General features: G+C 38.7%; 2 protein-coding genes across 3 annotated transcripts in view; one reads left to right on the top strand and one right to left on the bottom strand.

Moving 5' to 3' along the window:
• IARS2 (isoleucyl-tRNA synthetase 2, mitochondrial) overlaps positions 1-20,267 on the top strand; it is a gene marked incomplete at its 5' end in the record, with an annotated part of 30,341 nt that extends 10,074 nt beyond the window's left edge. The window contains 11 exons of the mRNA XM_082481728.1: positions 7,008-7,110; positions 7,726-7,819; positions 13,228-13,336; positions 14,142-14,244; positions 15,261-15,386; positions 15,794-15,925; positions 16,564-16,670; positions 17,553-17,698; positions 17,859-18,049; positions 19,518-19,662; positions 19,792-20,267. Of these exons, the coding sequence (XP_082337854.1) occupies positions 7,008-7,110; positions 7,726-7,819; positions 13,228-13,336; positions 14,142-14,244; positions 15,261-15,386; positions 15,794-15,925; positions 16,564-16,670; positions 17,553-17,698; positions 17,859-18,049; positions 19,518-19,662; positions 19,792-19,943 (1,408 nt within the window). The 3' untranslated portion in view covers positions 19,944-20,267. The remainder of the gene's footprint in view (positions 1-7,007; positions 7,111-7,725; positions 7,820-13,227; positions 13,337-14,141; positions 14,245-15,260; positions 15,387-15,793; positions 15,926-16,563; positions 16,671-17,552; positions 17,699-17,858; positions 18,050-19,517; positions 19,663-19,791) is intronic.
• A 111-nt stretch (positions 20,268-20,378) lies between these two features.
• Positions 20,379-22,153, bottom strand: part of RAB3GAP2 (RAB3 GTPase activating non-catalytic protein subunit 2) — a gene marked incomplete at its 5' end in the record, with an annotated part of 46,926 nt that continues 45,151 nt past the window's right edge. For both annotated transcript variants that reach the window (XM_082481512.1, XM_082481511.1), the window contains one exon: positions 20,379-21,996. In XM_082481512.1, the coding sequence (XP_082337638.1) occupies positions 21,850-21,996 (147 nt within the window). In that variant the 3' untranslated portion in view covers positions 20,379-21,849. The remainder of the gene's footprint in view (positions 21,997-22,153) is intronic.

Genomic DNA, 22,153 nt, shown 5'->3' with positions numbered 1-22,153 from the left:
TACCCCTGTGGGGAACAGAGGTTTTCAATTGTGACTATCCTCTAAGAGATGACTTCATAAAAATAGTATTGTGTAGTTCCACATTCATTGTTTATTTCCGTAATTGTTTTCTGTCTTGAGGTATGCTACTCTAACTCCATTTTATGCATCTTAACCTTATAACTGTTAGTGCAAATTCATTATGGATAGTAAGATTGCATAGCTGGAGGTGAACTTAAGTAGTGTTGCAGAACTTTTTTATTCTGGTGTTGGATAAATGCACTGCTGAGAGTCCGGCATGTTTTCCAGAGGCTGGGCTAAGCACATAGGTATAGTAGTATCATGGAGTTTCAGAGTTGGAAGGGACCTCTAGAGATCATCTCGTCCAACTCCCCTGCCAAAGCAGGATTGCCCAGAGCACATTACTCAGGACTGCATCCAGGCGGGTCTTGAAAATCTCCAGAGAAGGGGACTCCACGACCTCCCTGGGCAGCCTGTGCCAGTGCTCTGTCACCCTCACCGTAAAGAAGTGTTTCCGTGTATTTGAACGGAACTTCCTATGTTCTAACTTGTGCCCATTGCCCCTCGTCCTGTCAGTAGTAGGTGAGGCTTAGGGTGTGGAGAGCAGGGAATGGACTTTAGGCAGTTAATCCTTAGCTTTACCTGGTGTGACTGGGTGTGTAGGTGCACAGATACGTACTTTGACTCTGTCACAGTGGGCAATAACTGTGAGAAAAGACCACAATAACCGTAGTCGTTTATAGTACCTGAATAATGCTGACGCACATCAGGAAATAAAGGGATGGAGGCTCTGTGGGGTGTAAAATAATTTTATCTGCAAAACCTGTTACCAGATTAAAAAGTAAGTATATGTTCACATTAAAAAATTACAATTTTTTAGGAAGACTTATCGTAGTCCATCTGTGGAGTAGGCTTGCATGTGTTACTTGTGCTTGCTTAAAATTGTTAAATATGTAGTTTAACAACAAAAGAAGAGTGTAATGAAAAATAGTTTAGCATTTGGCAGTCAAACATGAAAGGCACCAAGAAGTGATAGTTCCTTCAGAACATAGAGGAGCTGACGCAGCTGGTACAGAAAGCATTTGAAAGGTGGCATGCATGTGAATTCCTTTAGATTGTAGTAAAATTACCTTGAAAGCCAGTGACTTGTATTAAAAAGCATATCTTTTGTAAGTGTTTGAGCTGTGTGAGATTATTGCTGAAGTTGTACGGTATGTGGCAACTGGGGCATTTTGATGTGATAAACTCTGCAATCGTTTAACAGCTCAACCTTTGTGTCTGGGGAAAAAAAGATACATTTAAGGAAAAAGAGACGCGTCCAATATGCTTGAAAAATAAGATTTATTTCATTTGACTGACAGCTTCTGATGCTTTTTTATAATCAGTACTCTTTACTTCTAACGTATTTTACAGTAGAGGTGAAAAAAAACTGTAAAACACTCATTAAATATTTAAAGTTGACTGTAGCAGACTTCTGTAACCAGGGTAGGAAAAGTGTGCAGAATATTGGCCTATAGAAATGACAGGCAAATTTAGAAAGCAGTCTGTCAATTCATAGGTCATTTTCCTGGACACCAGTTCTTATTGAAATAAACAGCTAAGCCTAAACATTTTGTTTCATTTGCATTATCATTCTGAAAATCGTATCAGAGTAGGTTGCTCACACATTTCTAACACTTAACACTTTCATAGTCAGATTGTGTGAATAACTAATATCATTAAAACAACAGTAAATAACTTACATTTTAAAACAAAAGCTGTTTTCTTATCTGGAACGCTGGATAAATGTACTTGCAGTAGCAGCTGTTCAGGAGTTTTTGAGTGGCTATCAAAAGTAACAGCATCTCCACTGGAAGTCAGTGTAGTCCACATGGAGTTGCTGTTACATATGAGAGCACCAACGGTCGATCTTGTGTGATCTTGTATATGTATCACCTGTAAAAACACTTTTTTTTCCTCAAAAGAAGTCCGTAAAATAAATGACTGTGTTTCCTTCTGAGAGATTCCCCCGAATTGTCATGTGAAAGGCTGTGGAAAGCTTCTCTTTCAAGGTGCAACTTCTTGTCTCTGGGGAAAAAAAACCCAGAATATTTTTCCCACACCAACAATCCTGTCTTTCTTACTTGAAAGCCAAGAGCTAGATTATAAACTTGCATGCAACGGGTTTGATGCAAGATCTCCAAGAGTCTTCCTATTTGCTGCTGTGTCCCCCCATAGCCCTAAAAGACATTTGATTGTATGACACTGTTGTCTATGGTTATAAATTTAATATGCTACTGATGATTAGATTATTTATGTAGAGTATATCACATCATATTGTAATCAGGAATTTAAAAAAATATTGTAAAATAACCCTATATGACAGAGAGAGGAGAGAACATATTTTCATTATTGCCATTTTCAGTAAGAATACAGAGGTAAGACTATGTTTTTTCTGCGCAAGTGGGGAAAAAAGACTTTAAATAGAATACATGCACAAATAAACGCTTATACTGTTTGTATACTGTTGTATACATTCTGATTTTTAGGAAATTCTGTAGTTCGTGGAAGAGAAGAGAGAAAGAGCTCCAAAAGTAAAACGAGAGATTTGTATTTCCAGTAGTAGCTCAGACCAGGTAATAAATGTGAGACACGTACTTTAATCTGACCTCATGCAAAAACTTGTTTACGAATTCACTTTTCAGTTATTGGTAATAATAATTATTCTAATGCATGAGAACTTTTGTCCCCTTCTCTGTGACTTTGATTAACAATAACTTAAATTTCTTACAAAGAAAACCCCAACCTGTCTTTGAAGTAGAGCTACTCTGCACTTTAATTCTCTTTTTAAAATATTAAGAAATTTCAGTGACTTGTAAGCAATAGCAACTTACCGTAACCTAAATACTTACTACTGCAGCATCAACGTTCACATAAAAAGGAAGATACCTTGCCTTCTTTACTGTTGTTTGAAAAGAGGTCGAGAGAACATCAGGCACTGTATTCTTCTCCTCCCGACTATATCTTAATGCTGCCTAATTTCTGTTAACACATTAAATAAGTGTTCAGCATAATCAATATCAGACTTCAGAGTGATTGGCTGATGTCGTGGTAGCGTGAATTGCCGTAGGGGTTTCAGTGTTAGTAGCAAGTGACACGTAATGCAAGTTCTTCTAGATAGTGTATGAATACAGGGCAAAGTTTTACAATGGTGTTTATTGCTAACTCGGTGAATTATCATGCTCACGTTGAAGCCCTCAGATTATAAAGTGATGAGTAGTTATTTGAGAAAGGTGGTTTTCACTTGCACCTTACATAAAAGTACTTTGCAAAAATCTTCCTCCTTACAATACAGATACTTTAAATATAGTCATTTCTCTCTTGCAGTAATAGTTAATCGTAAGGATCCTGGGGAAAGATTAGAGAAACAGGGGGATGGATTCTTTGTTTGTCTTGGATTTTTCAAACTGTAGGAGGAAAAAGTATTTGTTGAAACAGTATCCTGGAAATTTTTGGTCCTAACTGTCTCCTCTAAAATACTTGCCTGTTAATGTTCACTTATATTCTCTAGGGAAACTGAATATAATCAAAAAGACTTGCACTGCTAAAATGTTTTTATTGCTTGATTTGAAACTATGATAGAATTTTGAGAATACTGGTCAATAACAGGTTGACTTCACAGTCATTGACTTTATTTCTTGTAAGTGATTGATAACAAAAATCTGACCTTCTATCTGTAGTATAATCATTTCTGTTAGCTCATGTTTCATGAAAATGTGTTTTCAAAATAGTTCTACCCTTCATCAATTAACAATATAAGCCTTTGTGTTGCATAGCAATACACTTGGTAAAAGGTTAGTCCATCGTATGTTTCGTTGTAATGGTGTATCTACAGTGGTAGGCAACTGGTGGTGTGGCATTGGCAATACTTACTGTAAATGAAGGCAGTCATTTTATGATGGTTTCCCAAAGGAGCTTGATAGTAAGGTTTTATTTCCTTCTTGTCCCTGCCCCCTACCTGCGATGGAAAGGAGAACAGTTCTTCCTCACTACATGTAGTACAGTTTGCGCTAACAGTGTTTCAGGTGTTGTCGTAGTCCTCCTCCACCATGTTAATTTCTCCAAATATTTGTGTGATAGGCCTGACCTTAATCATTATCTCTTCCATTGAGGAGGGGTGTCATTGTAATTAACAGTTGGAGAGTCAGAAAACTGTTGGCACTTCAGGTTGTATCTCCTTTACTTAAAGCTTAGAACATCTGACAAACTTGAGATTTCTGCTGTGATCAAGCTGAATCCATACAGTTGCTGGAAAACGTTGTTAAGAGTATGTTCCTACATGTTGTCCAAGGTAGCTGTTAGTTTTGGACTCTGGCTGGATTTGTCATCTTTTAAAAATCACTACAAACACTGGTATAATCAAATACTTGTTGAATGCTTTAAAAGCACATAGGTCGAAAATTAATTCATCCCTAGAGTTTCTGTTCTTCTACTGAAGTGAATTTGCAATATGGAAAAGTTATACAGATGACAAGCTTAGTTCCTCTTTAAATTTTCCAATTGCTCTATAGGGCACACTGATAACTTTTCTGTACTAGTGAGGGGTATGATTATTCAGTGGCTCTAGTTTGTTGCCAGAGCCATTAGCTGAGCACTGAATTAATTCTTCCGTGAATCACTCAGCACGCACTAACATTTTATGTGGCAATAAACACATTTTAGGGTAAATCATCATCTTTTTAATTTAGCTACTCTGTCTTTTGCTAGTAAGACTTGGCCAGTACCAGGAAGGCATTGAGACTGTGGAGAGAGCTCTTGATGTATTCACTTGAAGACAACTAGTTATCCATAATTGTTTTTAAAAATACACTGATAGTGTATTTGAGAAGAATCAAAGATGGAGCCTCCTGTTGGCAAGGAGTGAAAAAATAATGTTGTGTGTTGCTTTTTCGAAAATGTTCCCAGGTGCTACGGTCTATGTCATCATTGAAAGTCTGGGTGTAAAGCCAGCCGCTTCAGTGGAAGGTACTGACCCCGCAAGAGAGACAAAGTCAGTGGAATAGTTTAGTCTGGGCTGAGACAAACAAACTTCTCATTGGCTTATTTGATTTTTTTTCCTGAGAGCTTTCTGAATTTGAAGATGTAGCCTGAAGGAGGCAAGACATAAGGGATGCTTATCAGCTATCTGCCAGGAAACTACCAGGACTGGAGCTGCTGTGTGCATTTGCCTTGGAGAAGTAACACTTCACAACTGGAAGTACAGGCAGATAGTCCTCTATGCAAATATTTCTGAAAGGAAAAGATACCATTCAGAACCGGAGCTCCTAAATGTTGTTTTACCAAGATAAATGTTAGCAGATATAGTACAAAGTCATAAATTGTGTCCTGTGATCATTAAACTGGAAGGTGAATGATACCCATTTTAGTCTGAAAGGATAAGATTGGCAGTGGTATGCTAGCTGACTGTCGCTTTGTGAGTGTTAGTGGGTGTTCTCTCCAGAAAACCTCCTGGGATGTTCTACAGGAATTTACTTTGAAAAGGTAATTGATTAATTGATGATTGATTGATTAATACAAAACAGGTGGTTTATCATTGCAATTTTATTCCCACACTCAAGAGCAAAACTGCATTTTCTTCTTACTGTTGCACCTCATGTCATGTAATTAAATAATAATTTGTTCTACGTCATCTTGGAGAACATGGGTTTTCATGCTTCAACTCCATGTGTAAGAGTCCACGAAATGTTGTAGTGATGTAGCTCAACTTATTAGCACTACAGAAAAAATATTGTGCCTAAGTCCAAATACAGAACTGAGTGATGACACTAAAGAAGTTGGGTCATCTGCCTTTTGTGTTTTCAAGATAATTATGCCAGATCATTACTTTATTTTTTCCCCCTTTGCAATACTGTGTCAAGAAGTTAGTTAACTGATTAAATCTTCATTTATTGAGTTAAAAATAAATCTCTGGTGGCTTGGTTAACACAGCAAGTTTTTTTTGAAGTGGGCTGGTTATGATAACCTACTGTACTCAACTACAGCAAAAAATCACCTCTTTAATAAGTGCTTTGTGAGTCAACAAGACAAAATGTGTGGGGTTTGTTTTCTTTTTTAAGATATCTTAATTTATGTCTAGACTTGGCATTAAATGATATTAAAAATCAATTCCCCATAGCCTTATATATTGGGGACAACAATTGAATGTGTCATAAATAGTGCACAGAACTGCATGCCTTGTGGTTGTGTTATCTGTTCACATCAAAAAAAATACTTAGTTAATTTTTTAATTTTTCTTATTTCCATAGCATCTGTTTATTTCAGGACCTTTGTCCTGGCTGGCGCTATACCATATCAACTCATATATTGCCTTCAGAGTGTATGTGGAATGGTTGTTTGCATCACTCCTCTGCTGGGTACAGAACTTTCAGCTTCCCACATTATTTGGATTAATATATTTAAATATATTTCTTGCTATTTAAAAATATATATTGCTAAAAAGGGGAATCCAGGCAACCAGAAGTCTAATACATATGTATGTTTTTTGAACTGCTGCCATTTCCTAACTCTCCATTTCCTCGTGAGTTCTCAAGGTCTCTTTATCCAGTGGAGAAAAGAAGCCTGTTGTCAAAAAGAGCAAATACAGGCAGGGGAAATAGTTGCTTAGTTTCTGTAAATTCAAGGTTAGGAAATAGCAAGTGAAATGGATTTTAGAAGTTTTCAAGCTTCTGGCATCTTTTTCGAGTGGCCAGTTATTGAGTATTTGCGGAAAAAGCTATTTGGAGTACATGCGGGTTTCTGTATGTCCAGGTTTCATACAATCCTACCCATCTTGGCAGACAGAAGTAGGAAGTCTTTTTAATATGGTCAGAAAGCTCTGTGGAGTCTTGTCTGGATTAGAAGCTGGAAAATCACAGGTTTAAATAGCTTGATCTCTATCAGTATGTCTCACTACTTTGGATCTGGGATACTTGTAGAAAGGTACGATTAACTCATCAATTCGTAAACCCCTTTTTTTCCTTCTAACCCAGTGAAACTATCACAGATGTCATCAAAATAGTGGAGCAGCAAGGAACAGATGCGTGGTGGACCCTTCCTATTGAACAACTACTATCAAAAGAGGCAGTAGCGAAGGTAATTTGTTTGACTTCAAATATATAATGTTCTTGAGACAGTTCAGTGATGGGAAATAGTATAAAACCTTCATATGTTCCCATGATCCATTTCAATCTTGTACCTTTGTGAGATGGTATCCTGTGAAAGGAATGTTCAGAAAGTGAGATCTGAGTATGGCAAAATACACACAGTCAGATTTGTGCCATTAATTCAGGGCAGAGATCTCCATCCTCCTCTTAGATCAGGAGGAAAGTGACAATAAACCCAGTTATAAGCCCAAACATGTATTGAGTCTTTGTCATTAAAATAGACTGGAATTTTTATTTCTTTCTTCCTAACTTTTTATTGTTCCTTTAACAATTGTTTTCTTAAGCTAGCACACAAACTGCAGTGTTACTCTGCCATCTCAGGTTTTTTGGTAATTTTTCCTTGTTCTGTTTTGGGTTTTCATTGGTAATTATCTGAAAACTATTGTGAAAAATTATCTGAATTATTTTGTGTTCACTCACAAAGTTGGTAGCAGAGCCTGTAAAAACTGGTCCAGAAACCAAATCTACTTTATTTCTAGGTTTGAAAAGCACTGATGATAAGGAGTATTATTCTTGCATTATTTATTAATTGTTTTTCCAATAGGCTGGTGGTCATGATGTTTTGGATTATGTCAAGGGACAGGATGTCCTAGACATCTGGTTTGACAGTGGAACTTCCTGGGCCCATGTTCTGGAAGGTACAGAATTAATATGTTGATCTTTCTTTTAGAATACTTGGAGAATACAACATAACTGTTTTGCATGATGGTGTTGGTATCGGCAAAACTGAGTTAGATTGTGCCAGCAGCAAACTGGTTGTGACTTCTTGTAAAGCAGCTTTTGCTCGTAAAGATAAGGGTTTAATGTTGGCAAACTCATTTTCAGCATAGCTGAAGTAGAGATTTTTCTAAGATTCTATTCTGACTGATTCTGCCATGTGGCGTACCATATATCTTCTAATCAGAAGATATTTGTTGTGAGTGTAGACGTTTCATGACACAAACGGCCAAGGTACTTTGCTGCTTGTTGGTAACTCTTAAATTATTTTCAGTTAACAAATTATGTTTGTACTTGTGCACGCTATTTGAAGCGGAACAAAATTGAGATCAGCTGCTGAATCTAAGTAAGTTTTATAATTTTAACAGTGTACATGTACTTTTTCACTTCTGATTAATTTCAGTAACTAAAGCAGTATGTTGTTGCTAAAAATATTTATGTGTGCTATATGTTATTTATAGCTAGCTCCTACTGCCAGTAGTTGCTGCTCAGCAGGTCGCAGATATATATTTGTATAAAAATATATAAAATACACACTGTTTGCCTGGAAGATAGTCCAAAGTCAGGAGTCCTTTCTGAAGGAGGAGTCTGGTCCCATACATCAAGTCTGTTGGACTTTAAACCCTCAGTACACAATTGCGTGATAATAATCTTGTTGAATTATAAAACACGTTAGTACCAGAGGTTTTATTTCTTAGCAACGTGGTCAGGCAACAGTGCCATCAGCAAACATTCATTTTCTAGAAGACCTTTACATATGTTAAAGTTCATACTCTTTTAAAATGTTTCTGGTTTGGTTTTGAAAGGTATAACAAAGTAGTAGTATTTTATGTGCACAGTTACGTACTTGCATTCTTTAAAAGCTTAATACCTCAGTATGCAAAAACTACCTGTAATCCTGTGCAGAGGAAAGACATCGTTTTTAATAAGGAATAGCAGAATCAAGATTCTTGATTCACTGTCAATGTGTGTAAGGCTCCCATATGGATTCTGTAATGTCTAAGAAATGTTGGGTCTTTCACAGTACAGACTTCTTTTGTGGAACCATTGAAAGTTCCGCTTCTCTATCTAATCATCTCTTTTCCTGAAACTTGGTGTGTGTAAGGCATCTTCTTTTGCTATCTGACACGAGTGGAGCGGACCCGCTGGTTCAAAAGTTGGGGGAATGACTAACAAGATCTTGTAAGCCTCTTTATCTTCAGAAATGACACAAAAGTTGCATTACTTTTTTTTTTTGCTATGTAATTGAGGCTCCCAGCCACTGCCAGAAGTGGAAGTACAGTCTCAGTGATTCATATGAAATTACTGTTTTAATTTACCCATTCTGAAAAATGCACTTTGCAAGAGACGTTGTTGAATTAATAGTTTTGTCTTGTATTTCCTAATATGTGGCAGCTTTTAGAACTTTTTGCAGAACTTCTTCCTATGTCAATAAAAATAATTGGCAAGGCTTGCAAACAGGCTAACTGATGGGATTCTTTTCCAAAGTACTCTTGGGGGAAAAATGGGTGAAATCCACGGAGAAATCGAAAATTGCTTAAAGAATGTTACATCAGGTAGGAGAACTTCCTGTGGCTCAAACGTGTGAAAGCACAGCGTTATACGGAAGCTGAGGTGCTACCTGTAAAGTGCTACCTGTTAATTTTGTAGAAGGAGATCAGTGATAATGGCAGTTATGGCTTGCCTTGTGATGACGGGGTCAGGCACAGTGGTGTTTCTTTCACAGCATGAGTTAATGGAGGATATAATAGATGGCTAAAACTGTGAGGCTAATGTTTATAATTGCTTCACTCTACCATGAAATCAAATTATTGAAAATCATAAACCAATGATCTGTCTGTTAGTAACCAGCAGGAATAAACAGTGTTACAGATTTCCCTGCCAGTTCCAGTCTCGCAAAAATAAGCTGTTCTCTTCGTCTCTGCAACTTGCAGAACTTAGGCCTGAGTTTTCACTGGACTTGAACTAGCTGTGTCTGAGCTTATTAAAGGAGATGGAGCAGTTATAAAATTCATCCTTTTAGCTGACGGCCACACAGATTGCTTTCAAAACATATGGCAGGTTGGGAAGAGAGTGGGGAGGAGGAAGAAGGGAGAGAGATTCTGCAATATGAGGTTTTTGAACAGGTTAAAGGAATTGCTTGGCAACAGCAAGCTCAGGGGCCTAAACCATAGGTTGCATGCGTACAGTCGTGCTGCTGCCTTTCCTACCAGAGACAGGGCATAGTTCTGAAGGAAATGACTTAAACTTGCTCTTTTTTCATTAAATTACGGCCGGCTTCCTTTTTCCAGCCTAGGTGTATCAAAGGTGCCACTCTGAATTAAATGGCAAATTGACCAAACTGTTCTACATCAGCAGTGTAGCAGCTAGGAAGGTGTGACTTACACACTAAGATCAAATATTTAGTAGTCACAAAACCAGAAATGGGCAGTTATAACTAGATTGTCTGTAAAATAAATACCACTCTGCTTGCACCGTTGAGAGCAGAGCCCCACGTGCAACACGCTCTGAAAAACCCCACTGCTACTAAAGCTTTTTTGGGCTACACTTTGCTTCGTAGATGCTCTGTTTGCCTAATGCTGTTTTCACTGAACAGTTTATTGTTGTGCTATCTAATCCTGTTTATTTCTTGCTACATATACCTCAAATATTTTTGAAAGAACTGTTTCCATATTCTTTTATGCAATGTTAAAATTTTAAACCTGAATGCTGCATACATGAATAAACTCATTTTCACAGTCCTGCTGTGAGGTAGAAGAGTGTTAATACCCTGCCTCCAAAAGGAAGGTGTGGTAAAAGCAAAATCTGGTTCAAAAGCATTTGCTGATTTTTGAATACTCAGTGCTGTAGTGCCTGGGACGTGGTTTTTTTTTTTCCTTTTCTTTCTTTGAAGTTAGTTTGTGTTCCCTGCTTTTTTCAGTAGCTGTCTTTGGAGTATCCATTTGTAGAGAATTCTTTTCTGTCTTAAAATTTTCTTACAGGTCTTGATATTTTCCTTATGTGCCATCTGCACTGCAAACAAATATTTCATGTAAAAATGCACACTGGACTGTATTGCAATGTCATATGCCGTTGGTAGAAGTCACGCAGCTTTTTACCCATAGTTTTGTATTGCAATGATAGTAGTTTTCAGCATCATGACTTTTTTTCCCCCTATCTTATTGGCTAATATTTAACTGAATGAATGTGATTATTTTACAGCTTGCCTGTCTAAGTGTTTAAACTTTTGTGCTGACTGAGAGACTTGAATTTATCTTAGCTGATTCATTCCTGATATTAAAATACAATACGTTTAATCTAAAAGTCAAAGTCTGTAAGATCAAAGATACGGAATCTTGAAATCCAAACCAGAAGGATCATAAATTGTAATTCTATTTAATGACCTATGTACTATACCTCAGTGTAAAATAAACAACTGAGGAGTCTCTTCTGGGTTGTTGGACGTACCCTTCCATTTACAAAGAAACATGCTGGCTGTTCTAATTAATTTGTATATAACCACCACAACTTTAATGAAACTGTGGTAGGGGAGCTACCCCTGCACTTAAAAGGCAGGCTTTGTATATGCAAAACTCGTGTTTGTATTTTACAGAGATAAAATGTTCAGGGCTCCATTAACTTTGTAAGCTACATTAGCCAGCCTGCCAGATGTACTGGTTCCTGTCAGAAAAGACCAATACAGTTTGTTATTGGTAATCAGTTGTTTGTTTAAATTCTTCTCTCCTCTAAGTTGTAACTACTGGCATTTCCAGGAAAAGTTCACTTCTCTAAAGCCAGTGGCTAGTAAACTAGTTGTAAGAAACGTGTCGCTGCTGCTGTTACAGATTTTCTACATGTTAGTTTCTTCCTTACCACAAACACTCTTTTATTAAATCTTCTCCTCACAAGTATTCCTGTGTTGTTAATGCAAAGGGTGATCCCTACTTATTCTCCTTTTAAAACCCAAACTCTTTGTAGATTTTCTTGAAGGAGTAAACAAAAGTGTTAAAAACCATAACATCCACCCACACATTTTTCCTGTGCTAGCTGGAACTGCATGGCCTTGACCTTTGTAATGTTGAACTTCCTTTTATTGCAGGATGGATCTAAATATCGAAACTTCCATTAAGTTAAACAAATAAATCAAGTGTGTCAGCAGCAGAAAGAAGCATTGTCTCAGGGGTCCTAAGAGGAGGATAAAAGGAGCTAGTAGATAAAAACTGAGCAGAGAAACTTTTGTCTGAATATCCGGAAAATTACACCACCGACTTTTAGAATCAAAACTAAATTCCTGCCAAATATGCGTATAATGTTTCTAGGCTTTGACTTGCATGTTCTGCTGTGCTCGACATTATTCTGTTCTTACTCTGCTGGTGACCTGTCTGGGATTGTTTAGGATGAGGAGGGATTTCTTGAGTCAACAAATCTCGTACCCTTATGTTCAGTGACTGAATTGCACCAGTAAAGCCATTAAAGGTCTGCTGCCCCCTTTCAGCCCCTTGGGAAAGCGGGGTGTGCTCTTCTGCTTTTAATGTGCAGTCAGCTAATACCCACTCTATCTGCCTTGTAGCCCATTTTTTTTCTCTAATGCCAAGAGGACTCATTAGCTCCAGTTATTATTCTTCTCCAGCATTCCTCTTTTGTATATTTATAGAGAATAATATTTTCGCTCAGCCTTCACCTGGATAAGCTAAAGAAGCCGGGCTCCTCCAGACCCCTCTCTCCACAACAGGCTTTCTGTTTCCCTTGTTGTCTTAACCCTTTTCTGAAATTTTTAATCTTCCTGGAACACCAGTGACCAGAAATGTAAATTCTGTCACAGCTGAGCTGCGGTCACTGCCAAAGCTTCCTGGGCTCCTCCAAAAATACCTGGTGCCTTACACATGCTAGTCAGGCACATTACATCTGTGACTTCTATCCTGAGTAATTCCCAATTGATGAAGTTTCAGGTTGTAGCGTAGATTTTTTTTTATTAATTCCAAAGTATGTGATCTTTTCTTGGGTCCTTCAGTTGGTTTAGGAATACTTGGAAAGTACTTCAAGAACTTCTTATGAAGTGCTCTGAGCATGATAGCTTCTGTTTTCAAAACTTATTATTTTGTTTGGGGGAAAGCAAACTTATTTGTTAAATTTTGGAGTTCAGCGAGTCTTCGATTTTAAAAAAATTGTGATACTAATCAATCAGATGTATCATGTTTGAGTAAACATACAGTATTTGTAAAAGCAACTTATCTACAGGCTTTAAAGAGCAGAGTGAGTTTTAGTAATCACTTTCAGAGAGATTGTTAGGTGTATTAATTGTTTGAAGATACAGGGTGATATTTAAAAAAAAAATATCCTGTCTTTAAAGGTGCAGAGCAAAGAGCAGATACATACCTTGAAGGGAAAGACCAGCTGGGAGGTTGGTTTCAATCCTCTCTATTAACTAGTGTGGCAGCAAGGAAAAAAGCACCATATAAGTAAGTACAAGGATTGCAAACACATTGCTAGTTCCTTTATTAAATATTGGGTATTGGGCTTTTGATAGCATGGCAGTAGTGTATAAACAAGAGGAACCAAGCCATTATTAAGTATATGATTTATGTTCTTACATTTTCAGTATAAATTTTTTCTCAGGTTTGACTGTAAAGCACATAATTTAATTTTTTTTTTCCATCATAATTTTAATAGATATTTTCTTTCTCAGTCCATTCAGGTATATCCTATTACACTCTCAGATACGGGTCTGTTCTTTTGCCATCTCTCTCACTCTCCCATAATAAAGGGATTATTACAGGAAGTGCAGTATGAAAATCTCTTAAGATCATTGAGTTGTGAATTGAATGATAGGTTGTAAGGAATTCAGAATCGCCGTGTCCGTGTCTTATGCTGGAGCTGTGACATACTGTTTGTCCCTTTGTAGATGAAAAGCATAGGAAAGGTTAATGCGGGGCAGTAGCAAGGCAGTTGTGCAATTTGGAGAAATGTATTGGCTTAAAGAGTAAATAATACTTTAGTCTAATTCATCTGAAATATGTGTGCCCTGGATATCTGCATACAATCTGTTGCTCACATGGCAGAATTAAAGGAGGAAAATAAAGTAGTATGCGCTATTCAGATGGTAGCGCAGTGTATTCATGGTTGCTTGAACTCGACAGATGAAGCCTCAGGCTTGCCAAAAATAGAGGATTTCTGTATGTTTTCACACAAATATCCTCATTAGAAATGTATTTTTAACATAGATTTTTTTTTTTTTTTTTCTTTTCACTAAAATTTTTTCTTCAGGACTCTGGTAGTTCATGGATTTACTCTTGGTGAGAAAGGGGAGAAGATGTCTAAATCTATTGGCAACGTGGTTGACCCTGATGTAGTAATCAATGGAGGTGAAGTAAGTCAACCTCTTGAGTGTCTTAGAATTGCTAGTTACAATCTTTCACTACCAGATTCTGCAACTGACTTGTGGCATGTTTTTTCTAAACAGCTGTCTTGTAGCAGAACTCTGTGAAGCTTTTCTAAAGACTTTGGCCACACTGCACTTCCATTTGGCTGGAGTAAAAACCTTGAGTTGTTTTGCTTCAGCTGTAGTGCCTAAAAAAACCCAACTCTGTTTTGTGCTAAACGAAAATAAACTATATAGGAAGTGTAGAATAGTTCCTTTTTACTCGGGAACTCTGTTGATGGAATGACAGAGAGGGATTTAAGAAAAAAAATATTAGAATAATTAACCTTTGCTTTCAAACTGAAACCTACAGGCTGGGCCTAGCAGTAGAGCAGTCAGAGCAGCAGTTGCACCCTAGCAGTCCGACTGCTCTCAGCCTGGACTGTTTATTGACTTTGGAAACTTGTTTCATTCCATGGTTAGCAAGGTGGCACTGCAGGTGATGCTCTGAATTATTATTTTTTTTTTTCTCCTCCCCAGCCCTGCTGTTGCTCTTTCTGGGGCTGCTAAGCAGAATTTGCAGCTCCCTAGACAAAAGAATCAATCCTTAAGAAGGTATGCTTATCTGATTCAATAAAACACACAATAGTTTCTATCCTTTCAAAAAGGAGAAAAGCCATTTTCAGAGTTGAAAACAGTCTGAAGGGGAGAAAAAAAGTATGTAGTTTTAGATATTAACGTTACTATTTTAATATTAACTGTTCAAAGGATTCAGAGTTGAAAGATGAGTTTATCTCAATTTATTTGAGTTCTAGAATTGCCTGTACGCTGGCTGCTGTGAGTATATGTCGTAGCCCTGGCTTTACAGTAAATCTTGCTAAAAGAGGGTAAAGGCCTCCAGATCCAGTGGTCTTCCGGGCACACATGCAGGTATATTCACAGCACTGACAGCACAAAATTGCGCTGCTCACCATGCTGCAGGACCACCAGCAGTTTTACTCGTGTGCCTTTCTGTCTCTACTTAGGATCACACCAAGGATCCTCCATACGGTGCCGATGTTCTCCGCTGGTGGGTGGCAGAATCGAATGTTTTTACTGAGGTGTTGATTGGGCCTGTTGTACTTAATGCTGCAAGAGATGATATCAACAAGGTAGGAGCTAAATATGTTAACGCTCTTCATTCTAATGACAGGTCCTCTTCATATTTGGTTTTGTGTTGGGTGAATAGAATTCATTGCAAAGCTTTTCAATCTTTAGGCTAAATAAAGCTTTTCCAAACTTGTTTAGGTAGGTACTACTGCTTTTTACATCTGTGGATCAAATAGTAAAGTGTACTAAGGAAACGACTGGGTTTTGTAGCATGCTTCGGTAACAGCCAGTCTTGTCTTTACTTTTCTATAGGTCATTTTGGCATATGTTCTTCATGGTACTTTTGTAACTATTCAACAATCATTTTGAAAAACAGCCAACTTTAGTTAATTCATTATAGAGTATTATAATTTTCTGTTTCATGTAAAGTGCAGGCCATTAATGTTTAATTTGTCTGGTTTGTTCCTAGCTTCGGAATACACTACGCTTCATGCTGGGAAACATGGCTGGCTTCAATCCAGAAACCGATTCCATCCCCGCTTCAGAGATGTACATAGTAGATCAATACATGCTGCATTTATTGCAAGATTATGGCAGCAAGGTAGGGGTAAATTGTGTTTAGATTAATATATGTGTAAAGGTTTTCATTGGTTATACACTCTAGGGAAAATTCTTTAAGTGTGTGAGTAAAGAGTATATCTCAAGTAGGCAAACGATGACCACAGAGGTTTCTTTCATGCAATGTGCACTCCCTTAAGCCTGTTTCAACTTTTGAGAGGAAGGTTTTAACATTCTTAATTTGGTTTTGACATCAGCTAGTTTTTCCCGCTCCCCCCAGCCCAAGGCCTCAAATGAGAAGTCTTTAGAAACGGTTCGAATTGGATATTAAAAAAAAAACAAACCCAAAAACTTCTAGAGCTTTGGAAATCTGCAGTAGTCCAAAATTTAGTCATTTCTGTCACTCAGAACTGTTCTGCTGAATGGGAAAGTATGGGCATAATTTCTGGGGTTCCCTCTGTCCTCTCCCCTCAACTTTGAATTGAAATTACTTCTTTGTCCTAATTGTTCACTGAATTAACTCTTCCCCCTCCCCCCCCTCCAACAACCTTTTAAAGAAAAGATTCTCCCAGGTTTTGTGTCACTTACCACAGTTTGTGTATGTTCAGGTTCGTCGGGGGTTGTCATTGTGTGGATGAAAATTGATACACTGTTCTTATCTCTCTCTGCTCCCTCTCCCAGGTTACGGAAGCATACAAAGAATATGATTATAGCAAAGTTGTTCGATTATTGCAAGCATTCTGTTCCAGAAACTTGTCAAACTTCTATTTCAGCATAATCAAAGACAGGTTAGTTCATTACTGCTGCCTTTAAAAGGGAAAAAACAAGTTAATCGGTTTGAGATGGAGGTAGTAACTTTCTAGGCAAATGTTGAGTGAATACAGCTGTCTCGAAGAACACTTCACGGTTATGCATTGTGCTGTAGCGCAGTAAAGCACGCCGGTGAAGGCTTAGCTGCTTTCAGCTGAGTATTGTTGTCATCGGTGTGCTTCTGTATTCTGTCTGCTAGGGGCACGGAGTCATTTTGAAAGGTAATCAAACGTACACATTTACAACTAAATAAAAGTTTTAAAGATGCATTCCTGGATCTGCACTTCCACCTGGAAGTGTGTGCATCTGAATTTGGGAGGGTAGGGGGAAGGGCTTCTAGCACTTATCTGGTCAACTTAATGTCTTTTACTGATCTAAAAAACAGATAAAAAGAATCCTAAGGACGTGAGTGATTGATAGCTTTGTAAATTTTGAAAGGGTTGTTTCATGGAGGGAGGAGGTAGGGGGTTATACTGATCGGGGGTTATGCTGAGAGGCGGGGGACAGGGATGGACAAAAGCCCTAATGCTAAATTTGGTAGATGAACTAGAACAAAGGGCTTACAGCACTGCAGGCTCACCTTTTGTGAAAAGATTCTCTTCTATACAAATGAAGCAAATTAACACACCATGTGCAAAATCTCCTTTCCTATGACAAAATGTGGCTTCACCTGCTAATGGTCCTGTGGTACCTATACCACTATCCTTGCCTGGGAATGGCAATTAGGAAAAGCTTTCCTTGGAACAGGAAGCTACGTCAGGCTTCTCTCCTTTCAATGACAGTCTGGAAAGTGTGGCTCTCGAGCAAGAACAGTAGCATGAACATACAAATACTTTCCAGCTTTCATCTCTGTCTTGCAGGCTCTATTGTGAAGAAGAAAAAGATCCGAAACGTCGTTCATGTCAAACTGTGCTAGCAGAGGCTTTAGACATAGTAGTCCGATCCTTTGCACCAATTCTTCCTCACTTGGCAGAGGAGGTTTTCCAGCACCTCCCTTATAAGAAAGGTAAGGCATGTATAACTTCTAATGACTTCTTTTAGTGCACTGTTTAATTGCGCAGTTAAAAGGAATGCAAATATAGAGATAGGCCATTCTTTTTTATTCATTTAATAAACACTTGACTAGAAAGACACTAAATTAAAAATTCCTTTACTTTGCTTTCAAGGCTCAGAGGGTGTGTTTCGTACTGGCTGGATTAACGCAAGCTCAGCGTGGAAGAAGCCTGGCATTGAGGAAGCAATAGAAGGCGCATGTGCAATGAGAGACTCTTTCCTTGGGTCCATCTCTGGCAAGAATGCTTTGGAATATGAAGTCGTCATTGTAATTGAGCCTGGATTGCTGTTTGAATTAATGGAGGTAAAAAAAAATGCAACTAAGAATAGTGTTGTCTATGCAAAAAATACTACTTCCTGTAAACTTTCTTCTGCTTTGTTCTTGCCAGAAAATCACAGCATGGTTGAGGTTGGAAGGGACTGTTGCAGATCGTATAGCCCAAGCCCCTTGCTCAGGCTGGCTCAGCTAGAGCAGGTTGCCCAGGATTGCATCTAGTTGGGTTTCTGAATACTCTGTGGGTGGAGATTCTGCAGCTGCTCTGGGTTACCTGTGCCAGTGTTTGACCACCTTCACAGTAAAAAAGTGGGCTTGGGTTTTCTTAGAATTTCCTCTTTCAATTTCTATCTGTTGCCTCTTGTCCTGTCACTGGTCACCACTGAAAACACCTGGCTCCATCTTCCTTACACCCTGCCATCAGGTACTTTTATATGTTAGTAAGATCCCCCTGAGTCTTCTCTTTTTGGGGCTGAACAGTCCCAACTCCCAGCCTCTCTTCACATGAGAGATGCTCCACTCCATCGTCATCTTTATGGCCCCCTGCTGGACTCGCACTGTAAGTTCACATCTCTCTTTTACTGGGGAGCTCAGAACTGGACCCAGCACTGCAGATGTGTCTTGCCAGGGCTGAGTAGTGAGGAAGGATCACCTCCCTCAACTTGCTGGCAGCACTCTTCCTGGTGCAGCATCCTAATGCAGGATGCTGCTGGCCTTCTCTGAGCCAGCATATTGCGGGCTCATGGTCAGCTGCTTGTCTACCAGGAGGACACCTTCTCTGCTAAGCTGCTTTCCAGCCAGTTGGCCCTCAGTGTGGACTGGTGACTGGAGCTGTCCTTCCCTGTGGGTCAGACTGGGCATTTCCTTTTATTGAACTTCATGAGATTACTGTTACAGTCCCTCTGAATGACAGTGCAGCCACCTGGTTTATCAGCTGCTCCTCTGAGCACTGTCTCATCAGTAACCTTGCTACGGGTATGCTCTGCCCCATCATCCAGGTTATTAATATCTTAAACAGTACTGGACCCCATGCTGACCCACGCTACTAGTGACTGGCCTCTACCTCTGGGCTCCTTGAAAAAGCCTGTGCTCTTCCAAAGGAATCTGCTTTCTTGATGTGAGGGTCGAAGTAACTTGAAAACTTCTGCAGAGGAAACCTTGGACACTGCAGTTCAAGTCTACTCTTACTCCTGGTAGGAATTAGTAAATTAGACTCCTGGTTCAAATCATCCACTCTGATTAGGAACTACTGTCTTAGCATGTGTTTTAATCCATCTTAGAGCTTGCAGTGGGTAGACCTCAGTTTTGCTGCTGGATTTAAACATAATTTTACATATGCATACATTTAGGCACACATGTATGTGCTCTCTTCACGACAAGGCTAACAGCTGTTGCAATCACATACACAATTCTACTTTTGCTTTAATATTTTCAAAGAGGATGATGTTGAGAAACAAAAAACAATTTGCAAGTCTGAAAATTAACTCTCTCCCCTTAGGCACTGCAAGCTGAAGAAACTTCTAGTGTTTCACAGCTGAATGAAATAATGATGGCTTCCCAGACAACCCTGTTGAGTGAGCTACCTAAAGAAACACCTGCAGATGCAAACATCATCAAAGGGACCTTTCTGATTAACTTGGAAGGTAGGAGAACTATGCAAGAGGCTGCTGTGCTAAGCAGCTGGTTCTTTTCTGCACTACAATGTACTTTTGTTCACTTCATATGTAGGGTTGCATCTATGGCAACCTCAGTAATAATGCTTTCTTTAACAGGTGGTGATATCCGTGAAGAATCTTCATACAAAGTTATAGCCCTACCTATTGCCAAAGCAAAATGCCCTCGCTGCAGGCGCTACACTTCTGATTCCTCGAGCACTCCCTGCCCTCGGTGCCTGAAAGTCATTTCTGGAAAAGGGAGCACGTGAGGATGAAGCCTATGCACAAGCTGCTCCAAAGCCATGACTATTGAAGTATACAAAAGCGGTGGCTAGCCAGAAGGTCTGTGTACTAATGCCTGTAGAAGCAGATGCTTAAGCCCCAGCCTGAGCAGAATTATCTTGGGGTTTAGGGGCGACCTTATGTATATATACCTAACTGTGTATATCACTTTTCAGCTTAATAAAAAGGTTGGTTCAAAATAACTGACCAATTTACTTGTTTTTAGCAACCTGTGTTCTTTTGAAGTTCACTTCTTTCTAAGTGAAACAGCTACTGTTCAATTTGTATACTGTCAGCAGGTAGTTCTACAGCACCCCAGCGAATCAGTCCTCTCTCCACTCAAGTGTCTACTCCTCTTGTAAAACAGAAGAGAAGAAAAGGTGGTAACTACCATTCCCCTCAAAAGGAGGAAAAAAGCACAATGAAACCTCAAATTTTATTTAATCAATTTACACAAATCCACAGCAAATTAGACACAAAATAGCACTATATACAGAGTATTACTTACAATACATTACAGATTTGATTGGTGTAGTGTCAGCTCTGACATGATACTCAGTTACAGTAAAATCCTTTACAGGGCTGTACCAGGATACAGGAATGTAATGCAACTAAGAAACATTTCTGGGTTTCCTCAGGTTCCATGATGACCAAATCTCTGGCATACTCATTGTGCAGAAGTTTGAAGTGCTTGTCACGCAAGGTGGGAAAGTCACCTTAGATGACAGCAGCACGTACTTCAGAAAGATAGGACCAAATTCTGCCTCCAGTGAAGGCAGAATGGTATGAACGTTTCTTACATACAAGATGGAGCTAGTAATTTCAACTGACTTCAAGACAAACACAGTTTACACAATTTCTTTTTTCTCTCCTGGCTTCCTTTAGGTGGAAAGTAAACAGTACTAACTGATGCAAAGATAATTATGTTTAATACCACTCCAATAGTGAAGATACTCACTATATGATTCCCTGTATGTACCACAAAGTGTGTTTTTTAAGGCTAAAGTACTTAGTACTGTAGATCCTCAGTGAAGTTGGGTCAACTACTTAAGCAGTTTTTGACTACAAGTTAACATGTGCAGAGATTTATAGCATACTACATCATCTACTGTGATAAAATGGGGCAACAATCTTACAATAAGACATTCCTTGACCTACTTAAACTCAGCAGAGCTTAATAATAAAGGAGAGGGCTGTAAATCCAGTTTTTACTGGGATGGATATAGGATAGTGGGAGGATCCAGGCTAAAAGATGAGTCCATATTTGTGCCTGGAGAGTTGGATTCTCCTTCCCAAGCTGTTTCTAATGTGGGCTGTTCTCCCTTTGCATAAGGCCCCAGCACGTTTCAGCCCACGTCTAGTGCAGTCGTCATTGTCACATATAATGCAGTTACAAGGCATGAGCCCAACACCAGCTCTAGCTTCTGAAAAAGCAGTATAGGCTTTACATGGTAACTTCAGAGACTGAAGTTTTTCTCGGGTGTAATTCAACAGCTTGTTTTGAAAAACAAATCGTACATGGAACATTGAAACTGCAGCAGTTACTGCCAGCATGAGATACAGGATTTCACAAGATATGATTTTGTAAATAGACTAAAACTGCTGTCAAATATACCCAATTTAAACTATTGCAAAAAGCGCTCAACTCAGAAATAAATAACAAAGCATTTCAGCTACTGACAAGTGTACTAGAAACTAAACAGCCTTGTACTAGTGCAGAATTTAAAATATACTCCAATTTAAAATTACCATCTGAAATTCTGGGATGGGGAGCATTGTTCTTTTCTTTATTTAAGATGAGCCACACAGAAGTTTCCTTCGGTAAAGTTCAGCCTCGTCGTGTAAAATCATGCATTATACCACTATATAGCAGGACTGCGCTAACCAACAACGTCATGATGAGATGGCTTCTACAGCCTCTATGAGGTTCAAGGCGAGGCTATACTGCCCGTGATTCTCCGGTAAGTGCTCTATCACTTTGTTAACTAGTTTAACTGTTGTTGCAATTGGTACTTCTACGTTTTGAAGTTCCTGGGGGTCCTGTATAGAAGAATAAACACAGCATTGGAGTAATTTTACAGATGATCATTTGCATTTAAGCCCTCCTGAACTTGTATAAAGCACATTACTAAGGTTAATTAACTCGATTAAGCTGATGCTTTGAGCCATGAAACTGCTTTACCCTTCATGAAACAGA

This window comes from Vanellus vanellus, assembly GCF_965231255.1.
Source record: "Vanellus vanellus genome assembly, chromosome: 3".
Classification (NCBI taxonomy): Eukaryota; Metazoa; Chordata; class Aves; order Charadriiformes; family Charadriidae; genus Vanellus; species Vanellus vanellus.
The sequence above is the reverse complement of the archived record's forward strand: the minus strand, read 5'-3'. Positions and strand labels throughout refer to the sequence as shown.